This window comes from Hypanus sabinus, chromosome 19, assembly GCF_030144855.1.
Source record: "Hypanus sabinus isolate sHypSab1 chromosome 19, sHypSab1.hap1, whole genome shotgun sequence".
Taxonomy (NCBI): domain Eukaryota; kingdom Metazoa; phylum Chordata; class Chondrichthyes; order Myliobatiformes; family Dasyatidae; genus Hypanus; species Hypanus sabinus.
The window spans coordinates 72,995,293-73,022,914 of record NC_082724.1 but is presented as its reverse complement, the minus strand read 5'-3'; the positions used below and the strand labels follow the sequence as shown (position 1 = coordinate 73,022,914).

Sequence of the window (27,622 nt, the reverse complement as noted above, 5' to 3'; positions counted from 1 at the left end):
ATCACTCCACTACTTGGCATATCTCACTCCTATACGCCCTCTCATCACCACCTAAGATTCTACCAATAATGGTTGTATCATCAGCAAATTTGTAGATGGTACTTGAGCTATATCTAGCCACACAGTCAAGTGTATACAGAGAGTAGAGCAGTGGGCTAAGCACACACCCCTGAGCTGAGCCAGTGTTGATCGTCAGCGAGGAGGGTATGTTATCACCAATCTGTACAGACTGTGGTCTTCCGGTTAGGAAGTCGAGGATCCAATTGCAGAGGGAGGTACAGAGGCCCAGGTTCTGCTACTTCTCAATCAGGATTGTGGGAATGATGGCATTAAATGCTGAGCTATAGTCAATGAACAGCATCCTGACGTAGGTGTTTGTGTTGTCCAGGTGGTCTAAAGCCATGTAGAGAGCCATTGAGATTGTGTCTGCTGTTGACCTATTGTGATGGGTCCAGGTCCTTGCTGAGGCAGTTGTTCAGTCTAGTCATAACCAACCATAACCAGTACTGGTCCTGATGCTTCTGTACTTTCTTCATGACTGTAGTAGGTCAAAGAGATTGTGGGATGGGTGGTGGGGAGCCAGAACAATTCCCTTGTATACACTGCTCCCAGTAAATGTCAAATAGGGAGAGGGAGACTCCTGTGATTCTCTCAGTGATTTTTACTGTCCTCAGTAAGGTCTTGTGGTCCAATGCCCTGCTGCTTCCGTCCCACACAAAAATGCAGCCAGACAGGTCAGTCTCAATGGTACTCCTGTAGAATGGGGGCAGGGAACCTTGCACACCTCAGTTTCCTCAAAGTATAGACACTTCTGTGCCTTCTTGACCAAATGAGGTGGTGTTTTGGGTCAAGGTTTCATTGTCCATTAAGTGCACATGAAGAAACTTTGTGCTTTTTACTCTCTCCAATGCAGAGGCATTAATGTGCAATGGAGAGTGGTCAGCCTGTGCCTTCTTGTAGTCCACAATCATCTCGTCTTCTCACGCCACTCAACAAGCCTCTTTATCTCCTCTCTCTATGCTGACGCATTATCGTTGTCGATGAGGCAAACTGCTGTCATATCGTCAGTGAACGATGATGTGGTTTGAGCTGGATCTGGCAGTGCAGGCATGAGTCAGTGGCGTGAACTGCAGCAGCATGAGCACACACACTAGTGACGGAGCTTGAGATGTTGTTGCCAACTCAGACTGACTGGGATTTTTCCATCAAGAATTCCAAGATCCAGTTACAGAGAGGTGTCGAGTCCCATTGAGGACAGTTTACCCACCAGCCTCTGGGGGTGATCATGTTAAATGCCAAGTTGAAGTTAATGAACAACATCCTAGCGTATGAGGCATTATTTTTTAGGTGGGACAGGACAGAGTGCAGAGCTGAGGTTACGGCATCATATGCTTATTAGCGTGATTTTAGACATAAATGGCAAATAGTTCACACAGAGAAAGGGTTAAATTGAATAGCCACAGATCATAGTGATCACAGGTGGCACAGCTGTTAACACAGTTTATGACATTCTCTGGACCATGAAGAATTCTTGGCCTGTGGGAAGATGAAAGGCTTCTCTGTTATTGTAAGTGTGAATATCAGAGTGTAGCCAAACTGGATAGAAATAAACAAGGGAAAGCTCAGCATGTCCAACTGGAAAAGGTAAGACACTATGAGTTACTGAACCAGGGATGGAGTAAATGTATGAATCCAAAGAGATACCAAACAGACAGGACTTGGTATATATTGCATCTGTAGTCTGCTTTCAAGCTAATACTCTGTACTTAGTGTATAATTTGCTAAACACTTTGAAGATTTCCTTACTAACACAACATTACATTGAATGCAATGAGCAAGAAAATTCTGGGTTCTTAAACCACTCAATAACAACAAAAGCTTTTCTTTAGAAAAAAAAAGACAATGGAAAAGCAGGATAGAAGTCCTTGTCCACTATTTTCTGCCTTCAGCGTTCTTGGACTCTACAAAGTACAGAGGTGTTGAGTATGAGGGGAAAATACATCCACTTCAGGTTAGCATCAACAGAACTGCAGCATGCAGTGCAATGATAGGAAGTTAAAAACCCTAACACAACATAATAATGTGCACTGAGTCAGCTATCCGCACACAAGTACTAGAGGTGAAGTTTTCCTGTAATGAAAATACAGACCTCATCTAGACAAGATGACAGTTTGCAGGAGCCTGCTGGCTACTGTAAAAACTATTTTGAACTCAAGGTGCAAGGCAAAGAATGAGGTAGGTGAGGTTCTGTTGTGGTTTGCTTGGGTTTTCCTTCGAGCAGGGTTCTTAACCTGGGGTCCACGGACCCCTTGTTTAATGGTAAGGGCTCATGCATAAAAAAGGTTGGGAACCCCTGCCTTTGAGGATTGGATTGATGCTGGCATATTCTCACCAAGTACTTTGCAATGAGTAACATTCTCTCTCTTTTACAATCCTTCATTGGTTTAAATTGCTGAGCTGCTACTCATGCCTCTCGGCCTCATCATTTCTTTCCATCTTCATTTTCCTTTCATTATCAGGAATTTTTCTCTTTCTTCTAGCCCTGTGGGCAGTCTCTGTAAAGCTGACTTCAAGCAATGAATAAAGTGAAACATACTCATAGATTAAGAGACTTTCTCTTTGTGTGACAGGCTCCTTTATACTGCAAGCATCACCTAAATGGATTGCGTACTGAATAAGTCCATTAGTGAATTTACTAAGCCTTCAAAAACAGCAATCTTGCTGTTGGTGTAGTACTTGCTACCTGCCATATCATCATTAGAATATCATCAAATAAAAGCACAAGCAAGAGACGCAAAGATGGTCTCTACCCCTCCTCCCAATTACCTATGAAGCTCTTTCTGTAAGGTTCTCTGCTCATGCAACTTTCTAGAATGTTCTATCCTCCTTTTCAGCCTTTTCATTTTCTCAGACTTCAGGATTTTACACACCAAATACTTCGTACTTAACTTGAGACTGCAAGGCAGGTCAGCAAATGACTGCAGTTCACTCACAAGGTTCGAAAAATCCTTCAGCATTTGAAATTTAGGGATCTTGTCAAAAATTTCTGGAATATCTTCTTTGCTACATAGTCCATTAAAATAAATAATATTGTAATCCTTAATTCTCCTATTTCTTGAAATGTCATTATAAATGCAAGCCAGTGAGGTGTCGAAAAGGTCATGGACATCATCGTGATTGAGTCGAGACACTGGCTCCAACATGTTCCACTGTTTGTACATTTCCTGGCTTTTCCTTGACCAAATGATTATTATCTTTCCTTCTTCAGTCTCCACAAGTTCCCTCTTGCTGTAAAGCCAAGCTACAATGCCAATTTCTGCCACACTGCCACTGTCCCATAGGTCAAGGATAACATTGTAGTCCAATTCATTCTTCAGAATATCAGCAAAGGCGCAGACCAACATCTTGTGTTCCTCAGAGTCTGGCGAGTACAGCAGCAACACTGTTCTGCTCCAGATAGGCACTGCAGGGATCGAACAGAGAGAGGGACTTGGGATCAGACTGCAATGAATGAATGAAATTAACTTATTTCAGTCAGTATAAACATAACAAAAAGCATCATTTACAATGATGATTTCATAACGATGAATTCATAGGACAAAATTACAACAAAAAACATAGACTTCTGAAATTCATGGCCCAAAAAGGTTACTGGAAGGCAATTCAATAGTAAGCCCTAAGCAGAATTGGATTTACCTTCAAAAACAAGAAATTTTTACACTCCAATAAGAATATGGTTGTGCAGCAGTTAGCAATTGGAAGATGAAGATTCAATTACTGCTGCTGTCTGTAAGAAGTTTGACCATTCTCCCTGTGACTGTGTGGGTTTCCTCTGGATGCTCCTGTTTCCTCTCACGTTCCAAAAAGATGGGAATGGCGGCACTTGCTGGTGCTCCCAGCACACTTTCAGGCTGTGTTGGTCATTGATACAAACAACCCATTTCACTGTGGCAAATACATCAATTTTTGAGCATGAGGAGGAATGAGGGAAGCAAAACTAATTTGATTGTTTCTTCAAGGAGCCAACAGAGACCCAACATAAAGAATGGCTTCCTTCTGTAATGCATCATTCTATATCTTACCTGATGCAACTTTAGTTGAAAACTTGCAAAACACAGAAACAGTCAACACCACAGTGACGAACACAATCAATATGCTCAGGAGGCCAAATCCTATCCACTGTTGGGAGTCTGGAAGGAAGCAAAGAAGAAGTCTTTATTTAAACCAGCATCTAATAATCCCCTGTCATATTCTTTCTTATCAAAATGAAATCATGCAGTTTTAGTTTATAGAAGTTTAAAGTTTACAAATTAAGATTCTCATGATTCACGTTTGTAATGCAGCAAGACTTACAATGTGGACAAAGCAGCTGCTTCCCAGAGAATTTCACATCAGAACGCCACACCTGGATAAAACATTTTAAGAAAATGTTGACTGAATTCTACAAGCAACACGCAGGAACAGAGTTGATAAATCTTTCTCAAGTTTATTATAGCATTCTTCACACACGGTCCATAGTTTATGAATCCACTCCAAGTATAGTATATTATAGCATACTCCTCATACAGGGTCCCTCCTTTCTAATGTTGTATTCACATTTTAAAAGACACATATGTACAGTTGAAATATCCTTTGAACCTTGTGCAAAAGGATATTTCATTCCCAGTGTTGTTCAGCGTGTTGTTATGTCCGTCTGTAACTGCGGCAGTGCTCCTGTTTGAGAATGTGCAGTGGTGCTCCCTGCCCAAGGCTTCTGTTGCCATGGGAAACTGCACCCATAAGACAAAGGAGCAGAATTCAGGCTAATTGACTCTACTCGGCCTGTACACACTGGCTGATTTATTATCCCCCTCAATCCCATTCTTCTGATTTCTCCCTGTAATTTGATGTCATTATTAATCAATCTTCACTTTAAATGCACCCAATGATTTATCCTCCACTGCTGAATGGGGCAATGAATTCCACAGATTCACCACCCTCTGGCTAAAGAAATTCTTCTTCATCATCTCTGGTCTAGAAGAATGAACTTGGTTCCCCCACTATTGGAAAAATCCTGTCAACACCCACTCAGACCAGGTCTTTGATAGGTTTCGATGACATCCCCCTCATTCTTCTAAACTCCAGAGAGTATAGGTCTACAGCCATCACACACTTCTCATTCATTAACCTTTTCATTCCTGGGATCATTCTTCTGAACTCCTCTGAATGTTCTCCAACAGCAGGATATTTTTTCTTGGATAAGGGTCAATGGAACACACCGAAGATGACCTGACCCTCCATGGATTGAAAACTATGCAGTTCTTAAATTTTGGATTCATTGGAAGAAAGTTCTTCCTGCTATGTTGTACTGGAGTGCTGGTAACTTTTACTCCAAAGCCCTTCATCAATGCCACCATTAGAAAGATTTTTGATAGATTCAGAACCTAAGGTTATAAATATCCATTCCACCATTGGAAGTAGTAAAAAAGGTAGGTAATCCAGAAGAAATCCTGGCTATGCAATCCAGGCCCAATGCAATCTGACTACATGTGCTGAGTACAGATCAGGTTAGGCATATTATATGCTTGTTGAGAATATTTAGGTTCAAGCCGAGGCAAGAAAAGTTATTACTCCTCAACCATCAGAGGGGATAACTTCACTCTCCCAGCTCTGAACTCTCTTTGAAGGACTCAATTTCATTTTCTCAATATTATTCATTTTATACCTGTATATTATATACATAATATTATATTACTTTTTATACTATTGCTTTATTATTATTTTTGGTTTTGCTTCTTTGTATTTACTATGAATACCACAAGAAAGTGAATCACAGGGTTACACATGTGACACACCTGTACTTTGGGTCAAACACCATCAACTCAGTACATTATCCACTATTGCTGTACGCCCTCTGTTCTCAATCAGTGTATACCAACACTCCTGGCTCAGTCAGGTCAGCTTGGGCAAGCAAGATCGCTCTGTACTGTGGGTAGGTTAGGTCTCATTGACTCGTTGGGTTGAGGTTTGGGTAATGCTTTCATTTTACATTGAACAGACTGCTAGTCTACTGTGACCGTAAAACAGAACACTTTACAACTTCAGGGACCAGATCAAAGTCCTGCACACAGGCAGCACAGTAGTGTAATGGAACCACAGCACTGATTCAATTCCCACTGCTGTATGTAAGGAGATGGTACATTCTCCCCATCACCGTGTGCGTTTCCTCTTTTCCTCTGGGTGCTCCGGTTTCCTCCCTCATTCCAAGGACATAGGAGTTAGGATTAGTAACTGTGTTAAAGCTCTGATAGTAGCAGAAGCAAGGTGATACTTGTGTGTCCATAGCGTACCCCTGACATAAGCAGCACATTTCACAGTATTGATGTACATCTGACAAATAAAACTATAAATCTTCAAATTAAGTGAATCCTCCCACTGAAGTCTTCCGTATATTCAAGGTTAGATTCAAATTCTTTGTCTTACATTCAGCTAGAGGGTACCATTAGCAATGTCAGAGGGTCGTCGTGAAGGGAGTACATTCAGATTGGAGGGTTGTGACTAGTGGTGTCCCACAGGGATCGGTTCTGGGACCTCTACTTTTCGTGATCTTTATTAACGACCTGGATGTGGAGGTTGAAGGGTGGGTTGGCAAGTTTGCAGACGACACAAAGGTTAGTGGTGTTGTGGATAGTGTAGAGGATTGTCGAAGATTGCAGAGAGACATTGATAGGATGCAGAAGTGGGCTGAGAAGTGGCAGATGGAATTCAACCCAGAGAAGTGTGAGGTGGTACACTTTGGAAGGACAAACTCCAAAGCAGAGTACAAAGTAAATGGCAGGATACTTGGTAGTGTGGAGGAGCAGAGGGATCTGGGGGTACATGTCCACAGATCCCTGAAAGTTGCCTCACAGGTAGATAGGGTAGTTAAGAAAGCTTATGGGGTGTTAGCTTTCATAAGTCGAAGGATAGAGTTTAAGAGTCGTGAGGTAATGATGCAGATCTATAAAACTCTGGTTAGGCCACACTTGGAGTACTGTGTCCAGTTCTGGTCGCCTCACTACAGGAAGGATGTGGAAGTATTGGAAAGGGTACAGAGGAGATTTACCAGGATGCTGCCTGGTTTAGAGAGTATGCAATATGATCAGAGATTAAGGGAGCTTGGGCTTTATTCTTTGGAGAGAAGGAGGATGAGAGGAGACATAATAGAGGTATACAAGATATTAAGAGGAATAGATAGAGTGGACAGCCAGTGCCCCTTCCCAGGGCACCACTGCTCAATACAAGAGGACATTGCTTTAAGGTAAAGGGAGGGAAGTTCAAGGGGGATATTAGAGGAAGGTTTTTCACTCAGAGAGTGGTTGGTGCGTGGAATGCACTGCCTGAGTCAGTGATGGAGGCAGATACACTAGTGAAATTTAAGAGACTACTAGACAGGTATATGGAGGAATTTAAGGTTATGGGGGGGGGGGGGGTCAGGGTTTAAGGGTCGGCACAACATTGTGGGCCAAATGGCCTGTACTATGCTGTATTGTTCTTTGATTCAAGCACAAGTTGAGCCTTCTCAATCTTTCTGCCTCAGTAACTCTTACCCTAAATGTTTCCCTCAATCTCCCTCCCTAACAATCAACATCCTCCCACTTCAGCTTTCCTCTTTCTTACCCTCTCCACTCCCTGCAATTCTGCACCATTGCCTCCCTCTCTCCTACCAGCCCCCTGCCTTTGGGAGAAGGAAGGAAAGAATTGGAACACCACCCCACCCTTACAGACCCACCCAGTCTGAGAAGAGAATTGGCAATCACCTACCCTTACACAGAATTCTGGGCTTTCCACAGGTAGGATCATGAGGATTTTCTGGGAGCTTAGTTCAGTCTGCAAACATATGAAGATCCATGAGAACAGGGCAACATTACACTGAATATAGATGTCACCAGCTGCATTAAATGCCTTCTTAGCAATTGTAAATTATTCTAGCTAGCTTTAATTTTTTTCGCATAAATCTGATCTTAAATCACAAACAGACAAAATCCAACTTCCAGTGTCTCTCAACCAAATCTGGTCTGAGAACTAGAATTATCACACTAGCAGGATTGAATGCATCTAGGCTTGATTTTAGGGCGTAGTAATGAGGAAAACTGTTAAGAATGCTATTGTCATTCATGTACTGTAGATGATCTTTAACCAAGATAAAGAAAATATTGAAAGTATTCTGTTAACCTACACCTAGCTACAATTGCGTAATGTTATGAAGAGAAACAGCTTTCAGGAAGTAACATTAAAGGAGGTGGAGGAAGGTAGAAAACAGCAGAGATATTTTTTATAGGCTCATGAGTTGCGTCATCAAACAATAACAAAGTCAAATAGTTTGCTGGTGTGTATTCACAGGACAACTGATTGCAAGATCAATTGTCATCTACTTTATAAAAAGTCATAGACAAGTGCAGCCCCACAACACCATTCAGGGTCTTCCCTTACCAGAAGCCCTGGATGAACCGTGAGATCGCAATCTGTTCATCAGTGGGGTTCAAGTCGGGTATCAGAAGTCCGGGTTGAACCTCTGGAAAGCCATCTCAGTTGTGAAGCTGCGATTCTGGACCAAACTTCAATCTCTGAAGGATGCTCGACACCTGTGGCAGGGCCTGAATGCTATCACCTCCTACAAAGCGAAGCCAAGCAACATAGATGACAAGGCTTCAGTTCCAGGTGAACTCAATGCCCTTTGTGCAAACTTTGATTGTTAAAACTCCCAGTCCCCAGTGACCCTGTGATTTCAGTCTCTGAGGCCAATTTGAGAGCATCCTTCAGGAGGATGTAACCATGCAGTCCAGGTAGTATAGGGGCCAAGTACTGAAGACCTGTCCTGATCAACTGGCTGGAGTATTCACTGATATTTTTAACCTCTCACTTTGGCAGTCTGATGTTGTAGGGCAATGTCATTGGTGGAGACAGACATACTCAAATCAAGTTTAATTACAAACATTTGTATTATTCAAACCATACATGGATACAATTGGGAACAAGACAGCATTCCTTTGGGGTCAAAGTGCAAAATAGTGAGAGAGAAAAAAAAGCATATATCATTATGCAAGAAAACACATGTATAGTCCAAGTCCCTGAGCGACATACAGATTGATGATTCCAGGAAATCCAGCTTGTCGTTCTACTGGGAAAACACTAGAGGGCAGCACTGACGGGACAGGCCAGCTCCCAACAGAGCATGGACACCGACCGGGACTGCAGCACAGGCAAGCCGGCACTAGTCTTCCTACAGCTGAGGCACCGGTCTCTCCACCAAACAGAGGAAACAGGCCTGTGGCATGTTAACTCATCGATGTCCACTGTCTTGAGATCCAAGGCAGACACTGACAGTTACAATGCGCATTGCCTTGCCGCACCAACTCCGATAGTCAGCAGCAGCACGGTCTGCACCCAGGTCTGCTCCTCCGAACCTGTCTGCCAGCTGCCCCCCTCCCCACCCCACCCATTCCAGCATTATTGAACATGTCGACTAATGCAGTTGCTTTGAAACTGGTGGAGTCTGGCGGCAAAATCCTGTTGCTTAGTTTGTACAAACCAAAGCCTAATTCACGTTGCAATGTGAGAAGTCACAGCTGACACCAAACTCTACTTAGTGATAACGTCCCTCAGAAACTCCACGGGTCCAAGAGCAGAGTGTCTACTAGATCACCCACCTGAAAACGATAAATACCAATCACTGAAAACACACCTTTTACAGACCTTTGGAGGGAGGTGATGAGCAGGTAAGGAGGTAAGGTGAGTGAAGGGGGGGAGTGTGTATTGCTGGAAGTTCGAGAAATTGACATTCATGCCATCAGGTTGGAGGCTACCCAAATGGAATACAAGGTGTGGCCTCATCATGACAGTAGATTTCCCCCCCCCCCCACCACCGTGGTTAGCTTTAATTAACTTCAGGAAAGCTGGGGCTTCTTTCCTGTGCAACATTTCAACTGGTTGCCCTCACACTGTAGTGCCCCCAAACTGGAAGCGGACTACTTTTCACTCCATACATACATGGCTTCTTGCAGCTGGGCCTGAAGGCCTCACAGAAACTGGTTGCACTAAAGGTTGTGTGACTTGGCTTTAGAAAAGACAAGTGTGATTGGACCGCAGCCTGTGTGGAGGGTCAGCAGGCAAAAATTAGCCATCATGTCTAGGCAGCTTTTGAGGTCCCTGAGCAAAAGTTTGACCATGTTGATGTGGAGCTTGTTGGTTCTCTTCCCTCCCTCCGCAATTTCAAGCACCTCCTTACCAGTGTGGCCTGCACCACCAGGTGGCCAGAGGTCGTCCCTGTAGCATCGACGACGGTCATACATGTGAATCAGGGTCCATCAGCACTGGGTCGCTCGGTTTGGCACTCCAGCTGGTGTTTCCTCTTACTGCAGTCCCCAACTCTTACGATGGCCCAGAACCTTGGTGTTGGGCTACTTCACAGCATGACATATCTCCCGCAGTCCAATGGCCGATGCGAACTGTTTCACCGCTCCTTAAATGCTGCCCTGAGGACTTCCCTGAGCGATGAGTGTTGGTATAATCATCTCCTGTGGGTCCTGCTGGGGCTCTAAACAGCTCCAAAAGAGGGCCTGCTTTCATCTGTGGCTTAATTGGTATACTGGCAGCCGTTAATGAGTGCCAGGTGATTGAATTCTTGACGCCATGACCGTTTGGTCGGCCTCTCAACAGTACTCCATCCTCCTTGGTAAATTCAATTTCTTTCCACCAATCCCTACCTCCCATCATAACGTACAATTCTCCTGGGTTCCTGTTGACCTACATTCTACCTTGTTTGTTCTCGTCCGCCATGATGCACACCAACATCCCCTAAAGCCCCCTTACGATGGCCCATTCCACATTTTGGAACAGAGTAAAACTTTTATCATAGATAAGTGGGATAGACCTGAATGTGTTTTGGTAGATCACCTTAAACTGGCCCACCAAGAACTGAAGGATTTCACCACCATGCCCCTGCTGTCACAACATGACCATGAGCGTATCAACACCTTTGAACTAGCCAAAGGCCTCTGCTGTTCCTCCACCCATAAAACCTAGAACCTGAGCTAAGGCCAGGCTCGTAATGCTGGTTTGAGTGGGTTCTGGGAGGGGCTGGCCTGTGTACGGTAATGTAATCGGAGGAAACGCACATAATTCACAACCACCAACATTGAGTTGGGGTTCCCTTTAAGAGGTTGGTCTGATGTGATGACATAATTACGTAAAGGACTTTTACCACACTTGGTGTTCACTTTTTTTTTAAAAGAGTTCAATAAATGAGTGGTTATGGTATTTTTTAAACATAAAACACCTCACGTCATTTTATACATGAAATGCTACAATGCAGCTGCCTGTTCCAAGCAGACTCCCATGATACCAGTGCCTGAGAAGAACACAGTAATCTCCTTCAATGACTATCATCTAGTTTGCATATTCCTGCACATTGGTTCTTTGCCCATCTTGTTAGGAGTAGTCTTTCACTGATTATATTGTGTTTCTTTGTACTTACTGTGAATCCCCACAAGAAAAGGGGCTATAATTACAATGCAGTGGTTAGCACTGTTTTACAATTCCCAACCCTGCCAGTACGTTTTCCCCTTGACCATGTGGGCTTCCTCTGGGTGCTCCAGTTTCCTTCCACATTCAGCAAATGGTAGGTTAACTGGTCATTTTAAATTGTCCTGAGATTAGGATAGGGTTAAATTGAGGGGTGCTAGGTACTGCAGCTCAAAGAGCTGGTACGGCCTATTCTCAGTTGTCTTACATTTGTTTGTTGCAAAGTCAGCAATTACCAAAAGATAATTATCTCCTTTAGGCCTTTTCCAATGGAAGTCATCTTTGTCCGATAAATAATAAATAGTTAATGTTGAATCCATCTGGGTGAAGATTAAGAATAGTAAAGGGAAAAAAAAATCACTGGTGGGAGTTGTCCATTGGTCACTGAATAATAACATTACAGTGGCACAGAAGTATCTGAGGCAAGTAAGAATGGAGCAGCAAGTATCATGCTGGACTTTAACTTGCACATTGATTGGGCAAATCAACTTGGTCAAGGCAGTCCTGAGGAGGACTTCATAGAATGCATTAGATGGCTTTCTTGAACAACATGTTACTGAATCTACAAGGGAACGTGCTGTATTAGATCTGGTCCTGTGCAATGAGACAGGTAAAATTGGTGACAATAGCTATCACTAAAGAGCTAACGATGAGCAAACTTGTGAGCCTGATGATAGTCAAGTCCCCGGTCCTGATGGAATGCACCCCTGAGTACTGAAAGAAATGGCAGAAGTTATAGTAGAAGCTTTGGTGATAATTTCTCAAAATTCTCTGGACTCTGGGCAGGTCTTGGCGGATTGGAAGATAGCAAATGTCACACCACTGTTCCAAACAGGACGTAGGCAAAAGGCAGGTAACTATAAGTCAGTTAATTTAATATCTGTGGTTGGGAAAATGCTTGAAGCTATCATTAAAGAAATAGCGAGGCTCCTGGAAAGAAATGGATCTATCAGGCAGATGCAGCATGGATTCAGCAAAGGCAGGTCCTGTTTGACAAACTTACTGGAGTACTTTGAGGACATAATGAGCACAATGGATAGACAGGAACAAATGAACAATATTTACTTGGATTTCCAGAAGGTGTACAATAAGGTACCACATAAAAGACTTATCTATAAGGTAAGGATGCATAAGAGTTGGGGGCGATGTATTAGCATGGATGGAGGTTTAGTTAACTAATTGAAAGCAGAGAGTTGGGATACATGGGTGTTACTCTGGTTGGCGATCAGTGGTGAGTGGAGTGCGGCAGGGCTCGGTGCTGGGCCTGCAACTGTTCACAATATACGTTAACAATCAGGAAAAGGGGACAGAGTGTAGTTTAGCTAAGTTTTCTGATGGCACTGCATTGAGTGGAAAAGCAAATTGTGCAGAAGATACAGAGAGTCTGGCAGATGAAATATAAAGTTGGTAAATGCAAGGTCATCCACTTTGGAAGGAAAAATTGACAGAGCAGATTATTTAAGTGGAAAATAATTTCAGCCTGCTGCTGTGCAGAGGGACTTGGGAATGCTTGTGCATGAATCACAAAAGGTTGGTTTGCAGTTATATAACATAGAATAGTACAGCACAGTACCCAGGCCCTTTGGCCCACTATGTTGTGCCAACCCTTAAACCCTGCCTGCTATATAACCCCCACACCTTGTTCCTCCATATAACTGTCTAGTAGTCTCTTAAATTTCACGAGTGTATCTGCCTCCACCACTGACTCAGGCAGTGCATTCCACGCACCAACCACTCTCTGAGTAAAAAACTCAGTATCCCCCTTGAACTTCCCTCCCCTTACCTTAAAGCCATGTGCTCTTGTACTGAGCAGTGGTGCCCTGGGGAAGGAGCACTGGCTGTCCACTCTATCTATTCCTCTAATATCTTGTATACCTGTATCATGTCTCCTCTCATCCTCCTTCTCTCCAGAGAGTAAAGCCCTAGCTCCCTAGATGTGGAATCGATATGGGTAGAGTTGCATAACACTAAGGGGCAGAAAATGCTGGTGGGAGTTGTGTACAGGCCACCTAACAGTAGTAGTGAGGTTGGGGATGGCATTAAACAGGAAATTAGAAATGCGTGCAATAAAGGAACAGTAATTATAATGGGTGACTTCAATCTACATATAGATTATGTGAACCAAATTGGTAAGGGTGCTGAGGAAGAGGATTTCTTGGAATGTATGTGGGATGGTTTTCTGAACCAACATGTCGAGGAACCAATTAGAGAGCAGGCCATTCTAGATTGGGTATTGAGCAATGAGGAAGGGTTAGTTAGCAATCTTGTCGTGCGAGGCCCCTTGGGCAAGAGTGACCATAATATGGTGGAATTCTTCACTAAGATGGAGAGTGACATAGTTAATTCAGAAACAAAGGTTCTGAACTTAAAGAAGGGTAACTTTTAAGGTATGAGACGTAAATTAGCCAAGATAGACTGGCAAATGATACTTAAACAGTTGACGGTGGGTATGCAATGGCAAGCATTTAAAGATTGCATGGATGAACTACAACAATTGTTCATCCCAGTTTGGCAAAAGAATAAACCAGGGAAGGTAGTGCACCCGTGGCTGACAAGGGAAATTAGGGATAGTATCAAGTCTAAAGAAGACACATATAAATAAGCAAAAAAAAAAGCAGCGCACCTGAGGACTGGGAGAAATTCAGAGACCAGCAGAGGAGGACAAAGGGCTTAATTAGGAAAGGGAAAAAAGATTATGAGAGAAAGCTGGCAGGGAACATAAAAACTGACTGTAAAAGCTTTTACAGATACGTGAAAAGAAAAAGATTGGTCAAGGCAAATGTAGGTCCTTTACAGTCAGAAACCGGTGAATTGATCATAGGGAACAAAGACATGGCAGACCAATTGAATAACTACTTTGGTTCTGTCTTCATTAAGGATGACATAAATAATCTTCCGGAAATAGTAAGGGACCGAGGGTCTAGTGAGATGGAGGAACTGAGGGAAATACATGTTAGTAGGGAAGCGGTGTTAGGTAAATTGAAGGGATTAAAGGCAGATAAATCCCCAGGGATAGATGGTCTGCATCCCAGAGTGCTTAAGGAAGTAGCCCAAGAAATAGTGGATGCATTAGTGATAATTTTTCAAAACTCCTTAGATTCTGGATTAGTTCCTGAGGATTGGAGGGTGGCTGAAGTAACCCCACTTTTTAAAAAAGGAGGGAGAGAGAAACTGGGGAATTATAGACTGGTTAGTCCGACATCGGTGGTGGGGAAAATGCTAGAGTCGGTTATCAAAGATGTGATAACAGCACATTTGTAAAGAGGTGAAATTATCGGACAAAGTCAGCATGGATTTGTGAAAGGAAAATCATGTCTGACGAATCTTATAGAATTTTTTGAAGTTGTAACTAGTAGAGTGGATAGGGGAGAGCCAGTGGATGTGGCATATTTAGATTTTCAAAAGGCTTTTGACAAGGTCCCACACAGGAGATTAGTGTGCAAGCTTAAAGCACACGGTATTGGGGATATGGTATTGATGTGGATAGAGAATTGGTTGGCAGACAGGAAGCAAAGAGTGGGAGTAAACGGGACCTTTTCAGAATGGCAGACAGTGACTAGTGGGGTACCGCAAGGCTCAGTGCTGGGACCCCAGTTGTTTACAATATATATTAATGATTTAGACAAGGGAATTAAATGCAGCATCTCCAAGTTTATGGATGACACGAAGCTGGGCGGTGGTGTTAGCTGTGAGGAGGATGCTAAGAGGGTGCAGGGTGAGTGGGCAAATTCATGGCAGATGCAATTTAATGTGGATAAATGTGAGGTTATCCATTTTGGTTGCAAGAACAAGAAAACAGTTTATTATCTGAACGGTGGCCAATTAGGAAAAGGGGAGATGCAATGAGATCTGGGTGTCATTGTACACCAGTCATTGAAGGTGGGCATGCAGGTACAGCAGGCGGTGAAAAAGGCAAATGGTATGTCGGCATTCATAGCAAAAGGATTTGAATACAGGAGCAGGGAGGTTCTACTGCAGTTGTACAAGGCCTTGGTGAGACCGCACCAAGAATATTGTGTGCAGTTTTGGTCCCGTAATCTGAGGAAAGACATTCTTGCCATAGAGGGAGTACAAAGAAGGTTCACCAGATTGATTCCTGGGATGGCAGGACTTTCACATGAAGAAAGACTGGATCAACTAGGCTTATACTCACTGGAATTTAGAAGACTGAGAGGGGATCTTATTGAAATGTATAAAATTCTAAAGGGATTGGACAGGCTAGATGCAGGAAGATTGTTTCCAATGTAGGGGAAGTCCAGAACAAGGGGTCACAGTTTAAGGTTAAAGGGGAAGCCTTTTAGGACCTAGATGAGGAAAAACTTCTTCACACAGAGAGTGGTGAATCTGTGGAATTCTCTGCCACAGGAAACAGTTGAGGCCGGTTCATTGGCTATATTTAAGAGGAAGTTAGATATGGCCCTTGTGGCTAAAGGGGTCGGGGGTATGGAGAGAAAGCAGGTACAGGGTTTTGAGTTGGATGATCAGCCATGATCATACTAAATGGCGATGCAGCCTCGAAGGGCCGAATGGCCTACTCCTGCACCTATTTTCTATGTTTCTCCCTTAATCTCTGACCATAATGCATACTCTCTAAACCAGGCAGCATCCTGGTAAATCTCCTCTGTACTCTTTCCAATGCTTCCACATCCTTCCCATAGTGAGGCAACCAGAACTGGACACAGTACTCTAAGTGTGGCCTAATTAGAGTTTTATAGAGTTTCATTACTTCGTGACTCTTAAACTCTATCCCTCGATTTATGAAAGCTAACACTCCATAAACTTACTTAACTACCCTATCTACCTGTGAGGCAACTTTCAGGGATCTGTGGACATGTACCCCCAGATCCCTCTGCTCCTCCACTCCACCAAGTATCCTGCCATTTACTTTGTACTCTGCCTTGGAGTTTATTCTTCCAAAGTGTACCACCTCACACTTCTCCGGGTTGAACTCCATCTGCCACTTCTCAGCCCACTTCTGCATCCTATCAATGTCTCTCTGCAATCTTCGACAATCCTCTACACTATCCACCAACCTTTGTGTCGTCTGCAAACTTGCCAACCCACCCTTCTACCCCCACATCCAGGTCGTTAATAAAGATCACAAAAAGTAGAGGTCCCAGAACGGATCCTTGTGGGACACCTCTCGTCGCAACCCTTCAATCTGAATGTACTACCTCCACCACAACCCTCTGCCTTCTGCAGGCAAGCCAGTTCTGAATCCACCTGGCCAAACTTCCCTGGATCCCATGCCTTCTGACTTTCTGAATAAGCCCACCGTGTGGTACCTTGTCAAATGCCTTACTAAAATCCATGTAGATCACATCCACTGCACTACCCTCATCTATATGCCTGGTCACCTCCTCAAAGAACTCTATCAGGCTTGTTAGACATGAGCTGCCCTTCACATGCTGACTGTCCCTGATCAGTCGATGATTCTCTAAATGCCCATAGATCCTATCTCTAAGAATCTTTTCCAACAGCTTTCCCACCACAGACGCAAGGCTCACTGGTCTATAATTACCCGGACTATCCCTACTACCTTTTTTGAACAAGGGGACAACATTCGCCTCCCTCCAATCCTCCGGTACCATTCCCGTGGACAACGAGGACATAAAGATCCTAGCCAGAGGCTCAGCAATCTCTTCCCTCACCTCGTGGAGCAGCCTGGGGAATATTCCATCAGGCCCCGGGGAATTATCCGTCCTAATGTATTTTAACAACTCCAACACCTCCTCTCCTTAATATCAACATGCTCCAGAACATCAACCTCACTCATATTGTCCTCACCGTCATCAAGTTCCCTCTCAGTGGTGAATACTGAAGAGAAGGACCTCACTCACTTCCACAGCCTCCAGGCACATCCTCCCACTTTTATCTCTAACAGTCCTACCTTCATTCCTGTCATCCTTTTATTCTTCACATAATTGAAGAATGCCTTGGGGTTTTCCTTTACCCTACTCGCCAAGGCCTTCTCATGCCCCCTTTTTGCTCTCCTCAGCCCCTTCTTAAGCTCCTTTCTTGCTACCCTATATTCCTCAATAGACCCATCTGATCCTTGCTTCCAAAACCTCATGTATGCTGCCTTCTTCCACTTCACTTGTCACCCATGGTTCCTTCACCGTACCATTCCTTATCCTCCTCTCTGGGACAAATTTATCTCTAACATCCTGCAAGAGATCCTTAAACATCGACCACATGTCCATAGTACATTTCCCTGCAAAAATATCATCCCAGTTCACACCCGCAAGTTCTAGCCTTATAGCCTCATAATTTGCCCTTCCCTAATTAAAAATTTTCCTGTCCTCTCTGATTCTATCCTGTTCCATGATAATGCTAAAGGCCAGGGTGTGGTGATCACTGCCCCCCTGATGCTCACCCACTGACAGATCTGTGACCTGACCCGGTTCGTTACCTAATACTAGATCTAGTATGGCATTCCCCCTAGTTGGCCTGTCAACATACTGTGACAGGAATCCATCCTGGACACACCTAACAAACTCTGCCCCATCTAAACCATTGGAACTAATCAGGTGTCAAATCAATATTAGGGAAGTTAAAGTCTCCCATGATAACAACCCTGTTATTTTTGCACCTTTCCAAAATCTGCCTCCCAATCTGCTCCTCAGTATCTCTGCTGCTACCAGGGAGCCTATAGGATACCCCCAGTAGAGTACCTGCTCCCTTTCTGTTCCTGACTTCAACCCACACTGACTCAAAAGAGGATCCTGCTACATTACCCACCCTTTCTGTAGCTGTAATAGTATCCCTGACCAGTAATGCCATCCTTCCTCCCGTTTCTCTCCACCCTCTATCCCTTTTAAAGCACTGAAATCCAAGAATATTGAGAATCCATTCCTGCCCGGGTGCCAGCCTAGTCTATGGTTGCAGCAGGCTATCAAGAAGGCAAATGGGATGTTGGCCTTCATTGCTAGAGGGATTGAATTTTACAGCAGGGAGGTTATGCTGCAACTGTACAGGGTGCTGGTGAGGCTGAACCTGGAGTACTGTGTGCAGTTCTGGTCTCCTTAATTGAAGAAGGATACACTGGCTTTGGAGGCAGTGCAGAGGAGATTCACCAGGTTGATTCCAGAGGTGAGGGGGTTAGACTACGAGGACAGCTTGAGTCACCTGGGACTGTACTCACTGGAATTCAGAAGGATGAGAGGAGATCTTATAGAAACATATAAAATTATGAAAGGGATAGATGAGATCCCTCTGGAAAGTGAGTTTACCAAAGTGAGACTGGAACTAGGGGGCAGTCCCTCAAGATTCGGGGGAGTAGATTTAGGGTGGAGAGGAGGAGGGACTGCTTTTCCCAGAGAGTGGTGAATCTGTGGCATTCTCTGCCCAATGAAGCTGTGGAGGCTACAACAGTAATTACTTTTAAGACAAGGTTGGATAGATTTTTGCATAGTAGAGGAATTAAGGTTTCTGGGGAAAAGGCAGGTAGGGGAGAAGAGTCCATCGCCCGATCAGCCATGATCTTATTTGTGGTAACTTCTACTTTACAAGAAGACCACTCAACAATTTTATGGCCAAAAGAGCATCTTTATCTGGGACGGCAAACGATATTTACAATACAGAGGCTTCCAGGTACCTCGTGCGGCCTGGGTGGAGGAACTATATACAATGCATAGTGGGTGTAAAAAGAGCAGAAGTAAAAACCCCGCCAGCCCCGGATCCCACCTCTTGCTACCAACAGCTTCCCGATTAGTATTAACTTACTTTTAATAATACCCACATTACGACATTATCGAATGTCAGAGCAGGCTCGATGGGCCAGATGGCCTACTCCTATTTCTTATGTAAAAAAGAACAATTTTGAAACAAGTTTGCTCTGATGGCTCGATGAATTATGCTCTTCAGCAAAGATTGAGGTGCAGTTCTAACCTGTGTTAAGTTGAGGTGGGCATCCATCCCTTTCAGCGCTCTCTTCTCTACTAATATCAGAATGTACGGGGGCCTGAAGACCCACAGAAACAGCTTCTTTTCTTCTTTCATCCAATTTCTGAATGGTCCACAAAGCTATTAACATTATTCCTATTTTGTCATCATTTATTTATTTAGTAATTTTACGCTGTTGCACTGCCCTGGGACTGGGAGTTATGCAGTGGACGAGGCCTGTTATTCCTGCAGTCAGCTCCCACCGACTTGCACAGAACGGCACTGATGGTTTAGTAATTTTACGCTGTTGCACTGCCCTGGGACTGGGAGTTATGCAGTGGACGAGGCCTGTTATTCCTGCAGTCAGCTCCCACCGACTTGCACAGAACGGCACTGATGGTTTAGTAATTTTACGCTGTTGCACTGCCCTGGGACTGGGAGTTATGCAGTGGACGAGGCCTGTTATTCCTGCAGTCAGCTCCCACCGACTTGCACAGAACGGCACTGATGGTTTAGTAATTTTACGCTGTTGCACTGCCCTGGGACTGGGAGTTATGCAGTGGACGAGGCCTGTTATTCCTGCAGTCAGCTCCCACCGACTTGCACAGAACGGCACTGATGGTTTAGTAATTTTACGCTGTTGCACTGCCCTGGGACTGGGAGTTATGCAGTGGACGAGGCCTGTTATTCCTGCAGTCAGCTCCCACCGACTTGCACAGAACGGCACTGATGGTTTAGTAATTTTACGCTGTTGCACTGCCCTGCTGCTGCAGCGATAAACCAATGATAAAACTCTGAATCTGACCTGATTGTGCTTCGGACTGGGAGTTATGCAGTGGACGAGGCCCGTATTTCTGCAGTCAGCTCCCACCGACTTGCACAGAACGGCACTGAAGGATGCTGGGAAGTGTGAGACAAATGTAAGCAGGAGCTGGTTTGTTTCCGTCGCCATGGTGACATTCCAATCAGTGTCTGAAAATTAAGGAAGATCAATAAAATTAGTTAATCAGTTACCAATTCACAATAATAACAAAAGTAAACTTTGAACAGTGAACAGGGTCTTTTAAGAGATAGGTACATGGAGCTTAGAAAAATAGAGGGCCATGCAGTAGGATAATTCTAGGCAGTTTCTGGAGTAGTTTACACGGTCAGCACAACATTGTGGGCCGAAGGGCCTGTGCTCTGCTGTAGATTTCTATTTTCTGTGTAGTACAGGCAAATTGCCCCATCTCCTTCATGCTCGTCACTAGATCCTCCCTCCCCACTCAACTGCTTTCACCCATCACCTAGCTTGTCTCCCTCACTTTAATGTGGAAATTATGTCGACGCTGCCTGATCCGCTGAGTTTCTCCACCATTTTGCGTGTGAGTTAGTAAAGGCAAATTTTCTTTATTCTGGTATGGGAAGCTGATCCAGAAAACACTGCCTTTATATTGTGCCTCAGAGAGTGCCTGAACTGACCATCTCACCCCATATACATATTCTCCCAATAAAAGCCATTAGGACTCAAAGAAGCAGTCACCAGTGCTTCGTACATCTTAGGAGACGGGGGGGGGGGGGGGTGTTGAGAGAGCAGGGCATTGTGAGGGATGGGGAGGCTGTGGAGTAACGGGGGTGTGGGGTGTGAGGGGTGGGGGTGGTATTTGGTCAAAGACATCAGGTATAAAACACACAATGTGATTGATTAGCTCTTTGATTAATAAAGTCCCACCTAAAAAGTTATTACGCAGAATTAAAAGCACACCAACTTGGGGATAATATTGGGGCTAGATTGCATATCGGTTGATAGAGAGTAGGAGTAAATTTGATTTGACGCAAGTGATGTTTTTCACTGTATGCTTTGTGACAAGTAAATCTAATCTTTCTACCTTTATTTTATGCAGAGAGAGTGAGGAACCGGCCTAATGTGCCATGCTACCCAGCAACCCACTGATTTAACTCCAGCTTAATTACAGGGCAATTTACAATGACAAGCAGACTGGATAGGGACAGTTGTCCATGGAGGGCAAATGATGATATTGGCTCGTTTACTAGATTGTTTTACTGCTTACATTCAGCCCTTGAACCTGGTGAGCTACACAGTTACAATCGAATTATTACACAGAACACGGTGTCAGATGAACAGTCAAGAGATTGATTAATTCAAACCCTGAAACTTGACCTGTGCCACGTGCAGAGAACAGGCTGCTTGCTTTTCACACCAGGCCTAGACCGAACACTTGGGAATTTCAGAGAGAGATGTAAATGCCTCCTAGGATCTGTGTATGGCAAGCAGATACTGGAAATCTTGAGTAACGCACATAAAGTACTGGAAAGAACCAGAATATGAAAGTGAGGGGAGGGAGAGGAGTACAATTTGTCTCCTCACTTTCCCATCAGCTCCCTCTAGTTCCCCTCTTTCCCTTACTTCCATGGTCCACTGTCCTCCTCCATTAGATTCCACCTTCGTCAGCCTCTTCCACCTATCACCTTCCAGCTTGTTACTTCATCCCTCCTTCCCATCCCACCACCTTTTTATTCTGATTTCTGCCCCCTTCTTTTCCAGTCCTTCCCAGTCTCAGACTGAAATGCCAACAGTTTATTTCCATCATAGATACCACCTGACTTGAGTTCTTCCAGCATTTTATGTGCGTTGTATTTGGAAATTAACTTGTCTGGATGCTATAGTATTCCCCAAAAAGTAAAAAGTTATATGTTTCTTTGTTTTGTGCATTCATCAGTGTTGGCTTCAGTTCTCAGATATATTTTTCAAAGGCATTTGAAGTTTATTTTGTAGTACTTCAAAAAGATGTTTAAAGAGCAAGCCCTTCCAGGAATCACACAGTAGCTACAAAAGGTTTGAAGGGTGTAGGGCTTTAAAGGGATTATCAACTCAGCAATCAGGGCCCTGTAATTTCCGAATGAGATGCTCCTGCCCGATATCCAGGTCTGTTTGTGGTAAGTGAGTTAAAGCCCATTTGTATATCCGACAATCCTGACTTTCCTGATAAACAAGTTTACTTTCATTCAGCCCAAGTATTGAATCACCAATCCTCCCTCTCACATATGTTCATCTTAAAAACGTCCATCAGTGATCTTAAACTAAAGCTTCACATACCTGGCCTGTTTCGACACTCAACGTGGCTGCTGTTTTTATACTTAAACTGCAAAAGAACAAAGATAACAAAGTTATTGATGTCCTCCCTGAGGATCCTTGCTACAATTACTTTGCTTGTGAATAATTTTCCTGGATGACTTGAAAATGCAAGCTCCTTTATAAGGCCAGAAAGGGTCTGGCTAAGCTCAAAATCATTGTAGGTTCAATTTCATGCTACAAGTCTGGATTCCAGTGTTTATTCACAAACACAAGAAAATCTGTAGAGGCTAGAAATCCAAACAACACACAAAATGCTGGAGGAAGTCAGCAGGCCAGGCAGCTTCTGTGGAAAAGACTATACTCTTTTCCAAAGATGCCGCCTGGCCTGCTGAGTTCCTCCAGCATTTTGTGTGTTGTATTTATTGACATTCAGGCTGTTTGTCGGAGAATGCATCGAGGGGGAATCTGTCACTGGATTAGGGACTATCAATGTGACTTTTTACTTAATATAAACTGACTTCCATTGACATTGTGATGTCTAATTTGGGTTTAACATGGGTGCTGTATTGGCAATTTTCTGATTCACAGGCCCAGTGGTTGCACATGGAATCAGAGGGATAACAGCAAAGGAATCCATTCAGACCATCATGCTTATGATTGCTCTCTCCAGAGCAATTCTCTGTTTTCACCCTGCGGGCTGTTTTCTCTCCACTAGATATTAACCCATTTCTTCCATATAGACCACAATGGAACCTATCTCCACCTAATCTACAGGCAGCACATTCTAAATTACAATCATATGCTTCATAAAAATAGTATTTCCTCATTTCATTCTCAACTCCTTTTCTCTTTGTTTTACACCTCTGACATCTGGTCCTTGACCCCTCCAATAAAAGCCCAGCCTCCCACTCAACACCATTCAGATTCTTCACCATCTTAGAGGCACAGGAGATGGCAGATGTCGAACTTGGAGCAGAGCGCCATCTGCTGGACGGACTCAGTGGTTGCAGCACAGGTTCAAAGCCTTGCATCGGATCTGGAGTGACAAGACAGATAGCACAAAGCGGGGAAGGGGAGGCTGAGACAAAGTGCAGAGGTGATTGGTGGGCCTGTCTGGACATTGGACATGCAGATTGAATAGGTAGGGGAGGACAAAGCATAAAGTTGGCAGACAGAAGCGGATCAATGACGAACGGAAGCAAACAAAAAAGAATAAGACAGACCCGAGGGGGGATGGGAGACTGAAGGTGAGGACAACAGCTGGAGTGTGATAAGGATTAACACTGAGGCACCAGTAGCACACATCAATATGTTTATGTATCTGTATGCAAGCATAAGGGTCACAGTGGATTTAATTTGGCTACATGAAAACAAGTCAAAGTGAAAACCGATCTCTACAAAGTGGTCTAATTTAATTACAAGTATAAAACACAAAATAACAGATTGCTTAAGTATTCTCCCCCCTTCATGGTCAGTATTTAGTAGGGGCACCTTTGACAGCAATAACAGCCTTGAGTCTGTATGGATAGGTCTCCATCAGTTTTGCACATCTGGACACTGCTATTTTTCCCCATTCTTCTTCACAAAACTGCTCAAGCTCTGTCAGATTGCATTGGGATTGTGAGTGAAAAGCCCTTTTCAAGTCCAGCCATAAATTCTCAATTGGTTTGAGGTTCAGACTCTGAATTGGCCACTTCAGGACATTAACTCGTTTGTTTTTAAGTCATTCCTATGTAGCTTTGGCTTTATGCTTGGGGCCATTGAAAAACAAACCTTCTCCCAAGTCACAGTTCTCTTGCAGACCGCATCAGGTTTTCCTCCAGGATTTCCCTGTATTTTGCTGCATTCATTTTACTTTCTACCTTCACAAGCCTTCCAGGGCCTGCTGCAGTGAAGCATCCCCACAGCATGATGCAGCCACCACCAAGTTTCACTGTAGAGATGGTGTGTTTTTGATGAGGGCTGGATGATTTGGAGTTTGCAAAATGTGTGCAGGATAGTTTATTGCAGCAATACATAGAGGTACCAACTAGAGAAGGGGCAGTGTTGGATCTCCTGTTAGGAAATGAGATAGGTCAGGTGACGGGGGTATGTGTTGGGGAGCACTTCAGGTCCAGTGATCACAATGCCATTAATTTCAATATAATTATGGAGAAGGATAGGACTGGACCCAGGGTTGAGATTTTTGTTTGGAGAAAGGCTAACTTTGAGGAGATGCAGAAGGATTTAGAAGGAGTGGATTGGGACAATTTGTTTTATGGGAAGGATGTAATAGAGAAATGGAGGTCATTTAAAGGTGAAATTTTGAGGGTACAGAATCTTTATGTTCCTGTTAGGTTGAGAGGAAAAGTTAAAAGTTTGAGAGAACCATAGTTTTCAAGGGATATTGGGAACTTGGTTAGGAAAAAGAGAGATATCTACAATAAATATAGGCAGCATGGAGTAAATGAGGTGCTCGAAGAATATAAAGAATGTAAAAAGAATCTTAAGAACGAAATTAGAAAAGCTAAAAGAAGATCGAGTTTGCTTTGGCAAGTAAGATGAAAATAAATCCGAAAGGTTTCTACAGCTATATTAATAGCAAAAGGATAGTGAGGGATAAAATTGGTCCCTTAGAGAGTTAGAGTAGACAGCTATGTGTGGAGCCAAAAGAAATGGGGGAGATTTTAAACAACTTCTTCTGTACGGTATTCATTATGGAAACTATGAAGATTAAAGAAGAGGAAGTCCTGGTGCTTTTAAGGAATATAAAAGTGGATAAGTCTCTGGGTCCTGACAGGATATTCCCTGGGACCTTGAGGGAAGTTAGCGTAGAAATAGCGGGGGCTCTGACAGAAAAATTTCAGATGTCATTAGAAACGGGGATGGTGCCGGAGGATTGGCGTATTGCTCATGTGGTTCCATTATTTTAAAAGGGTTCTAAGAGTAAACCTAGCAATTATAGGCCTGTAAGTCTGATGTCAGTGGTGGGTAAATTAATGGAAAGTATTCTTAGAGATGGTATATACAATTATCTGGATAGACAGGGTCTGATTAGGAACAGTCAGCATGGATTTGTGCGTGGAAGGTCATGTTTGACAAATCTTATTGAATTTTTTGAAGAGGTTACGAGAAAAGTTGACAAGGGTAAAGCAGTGGATGTAGTCTATATGGACTTCAGTAAGGCCTTTGACAAGGTTCCGCATGGAAGGTTAGTTAGGAAGGTTCGTTTCGTGAGAAGATGGCGGCGCGACAGCAGGGCTCAGCGGCCACTCCAGGAATGAAAATCTGTTATCTGTAAGTAGGGGCCATGCACAATCCTGATTTGATGGGGATGGACGTGAGAAGCACGGAGGAACATCTGGTGAAATTTCTGACGTGCCTGTTTCGCTGCCGCTGCTACTGTGCGATCGAAAAATCTCCAGAGAGGAAGGCCCCGAATCCTCGGCTTTGCCTGTTGCTTGGCGGCCAGGGCGGGGGTCGAAGCGCTCAGCAGAGATGGTGCTCGGTGTCGGAGGCTCGAAGTTTTTGGACGGACTCGGAGTTGGCTGTGGTCAGGGCTCCCAAAGGCTGCATCGGGAAGTTTTGCCACATTGGAGGTTCATGGCAGAAAGAGTTTTTCTTCCTTCTGCCAACTGCATGAGATGATGAGCTATCAGGGACTTTGAGATTTTTTTTAACCGTGCCCATGGTCTGCTCTTATCAAATTACAGTATTGCTTTGCACTGTTGTAACTGTATGTTATAATTATGTGGTTTTTGTCAGTTAGTCTTGGTCTGTCTTGTGTTTATGTGATATCTTACTGGAGGAACATTGTATCATTTCTTAATCCATGCATTACTAAATGACAATAAACGAGGACTGAGTGATCTCATAATCTAAACTAATCTAAATCTAATCTAATCAATCATTAGGTATTAATATTGAAGTAGTAAAATGGATTCAACAGTGGCTGGATGGGAGATGCCAGAGAGTAGTGGTGGATAACTGTTTGTCAGGTTGGAGGCCGGTGACTAGTGGTGTGCCTCAGGGATCTGTACTGGGTCCAGTGTTATTTGTCATATACATTAATGGTCTGGATGATGGAGAGGTAAATTGGATTAGTAAGTATGCAGATGATACTAAGGTAGGGGGCATTGTGGATAATGAAGTAGGTTTGCAAAGTTTGCAGAGAGATTTAGGCCAGTTAGAAGAGTGGGCTGAAAGATGGCTGATGGAGTTTAATGCGGTTAAGTGTGAGGTGCTACATTTTGGTAGGAATAATCAAAATAGGACATACATGGTAAATGGTAGGGCATTGAAGAATGCAGTAGAACAGAGTGATCTAGGAATAATGGTGCATAGTTCCATGAAGGTGGAATCTCATGTGGATAGGGTGGTGAAGAAAGCTTTTGGTATGCTGGCCTTTATAAATCAGAGCATTGAGTATAGGAGTTGGGATGTAATGTTAAGATTGTACAAGGCATTGGTGAGGCTGAATTTGGAGCATTGTGTACAGTTCTGGTTGATACTGGGTTGCAGGTCATGTTACTGTACGTGCTGCCGGGTTGGAAAAGGAGACATGGCTCAGGCGGAGGAGACGAAACATGCTTCAGTGCCTCCGTTAGTCAAGTCACTTTTTAATTGTCATTTCGACCATAACTTCTGGTACAGTACACAGTAAAAATGAGACAATGATTTTTCAGGACCATGGTCTTACATGAAACAGTACAAAAACTAGACTGAGCTACGTAAAAAAACAACACAGAAAAAAACTACACTAGACTACAGACCTACCCAGGACTGGATAAAGTGCACAAAACAGTGGAGGCATTACAATAAGTAATAAACAAGCCAATAGGGCAAGGTGTCAGTCCAGACTCTGGGTATTGAGGAGTCTGATGGCTTGGGGGAAGAAACTGTTACATAGTCTGGTCGTGAGAGCCCAAATGCTTCAGTGCCTTTTCCCAGATGGCAGGAGGGAGAAGAGTTTGTATGAGGGATGCGTGAGGTCCTTCGTAATGCTGCGTGAACGACTGGGTTGGAGTTGAAGAACCAGATCACCTCACTCCCGGTCCGACCCCGGTGTTGCCAGCTGGTTCTGCCGGAGAGGTATCAGGGGATTGTGTTGAAGTCACTTCATGATGATTCTGGACATTTGGG

At 43.8% G+C, this 27,622-nt stretch overlaps 1 protein-coding gene across 1 annotated transcript in view; it reads right to left on the bottom strand.

Moving 5' to 3' along the window:
- Positions 1-445: 445 nt before the first annotated feature.
- Positions 446-27,622, bottom strand: part of LOC132378056 (interleukin-17 receptor E-like) — a 102,702-nt gene continuing 75,525 nt past the window's right edge. Inside the window, exons 12-17 of the mRNA XM_059944721.1 lie at positions 22,523-22,568; positions 20,231-20,397; positions 7,783-7,848; positions 4,354-4,405; positions 4,083-4,190; positions 446-3,463 (exon numbers count right to left, since the gene is read on the bottom strand). Of these exons, the coding sequence (XP_059800704.1) occupies positions 2,823-3,463; positions 4,083-4,190; positions 4,354-4,405; positions 7,783-7,848; positions 20,231-20,397; positions 22,523-22,568 (1,080 nt within the window). The 3' untranslated portion in view covers positions 446-2,822. The remainder of the gene's footprint in view (positions 3,464-4,082; positions 4,191-4,353; positions 4,406-7,782; positions 7,849-20,230; positions 20,398-22,522; positions 22,569-27,622) is intronic.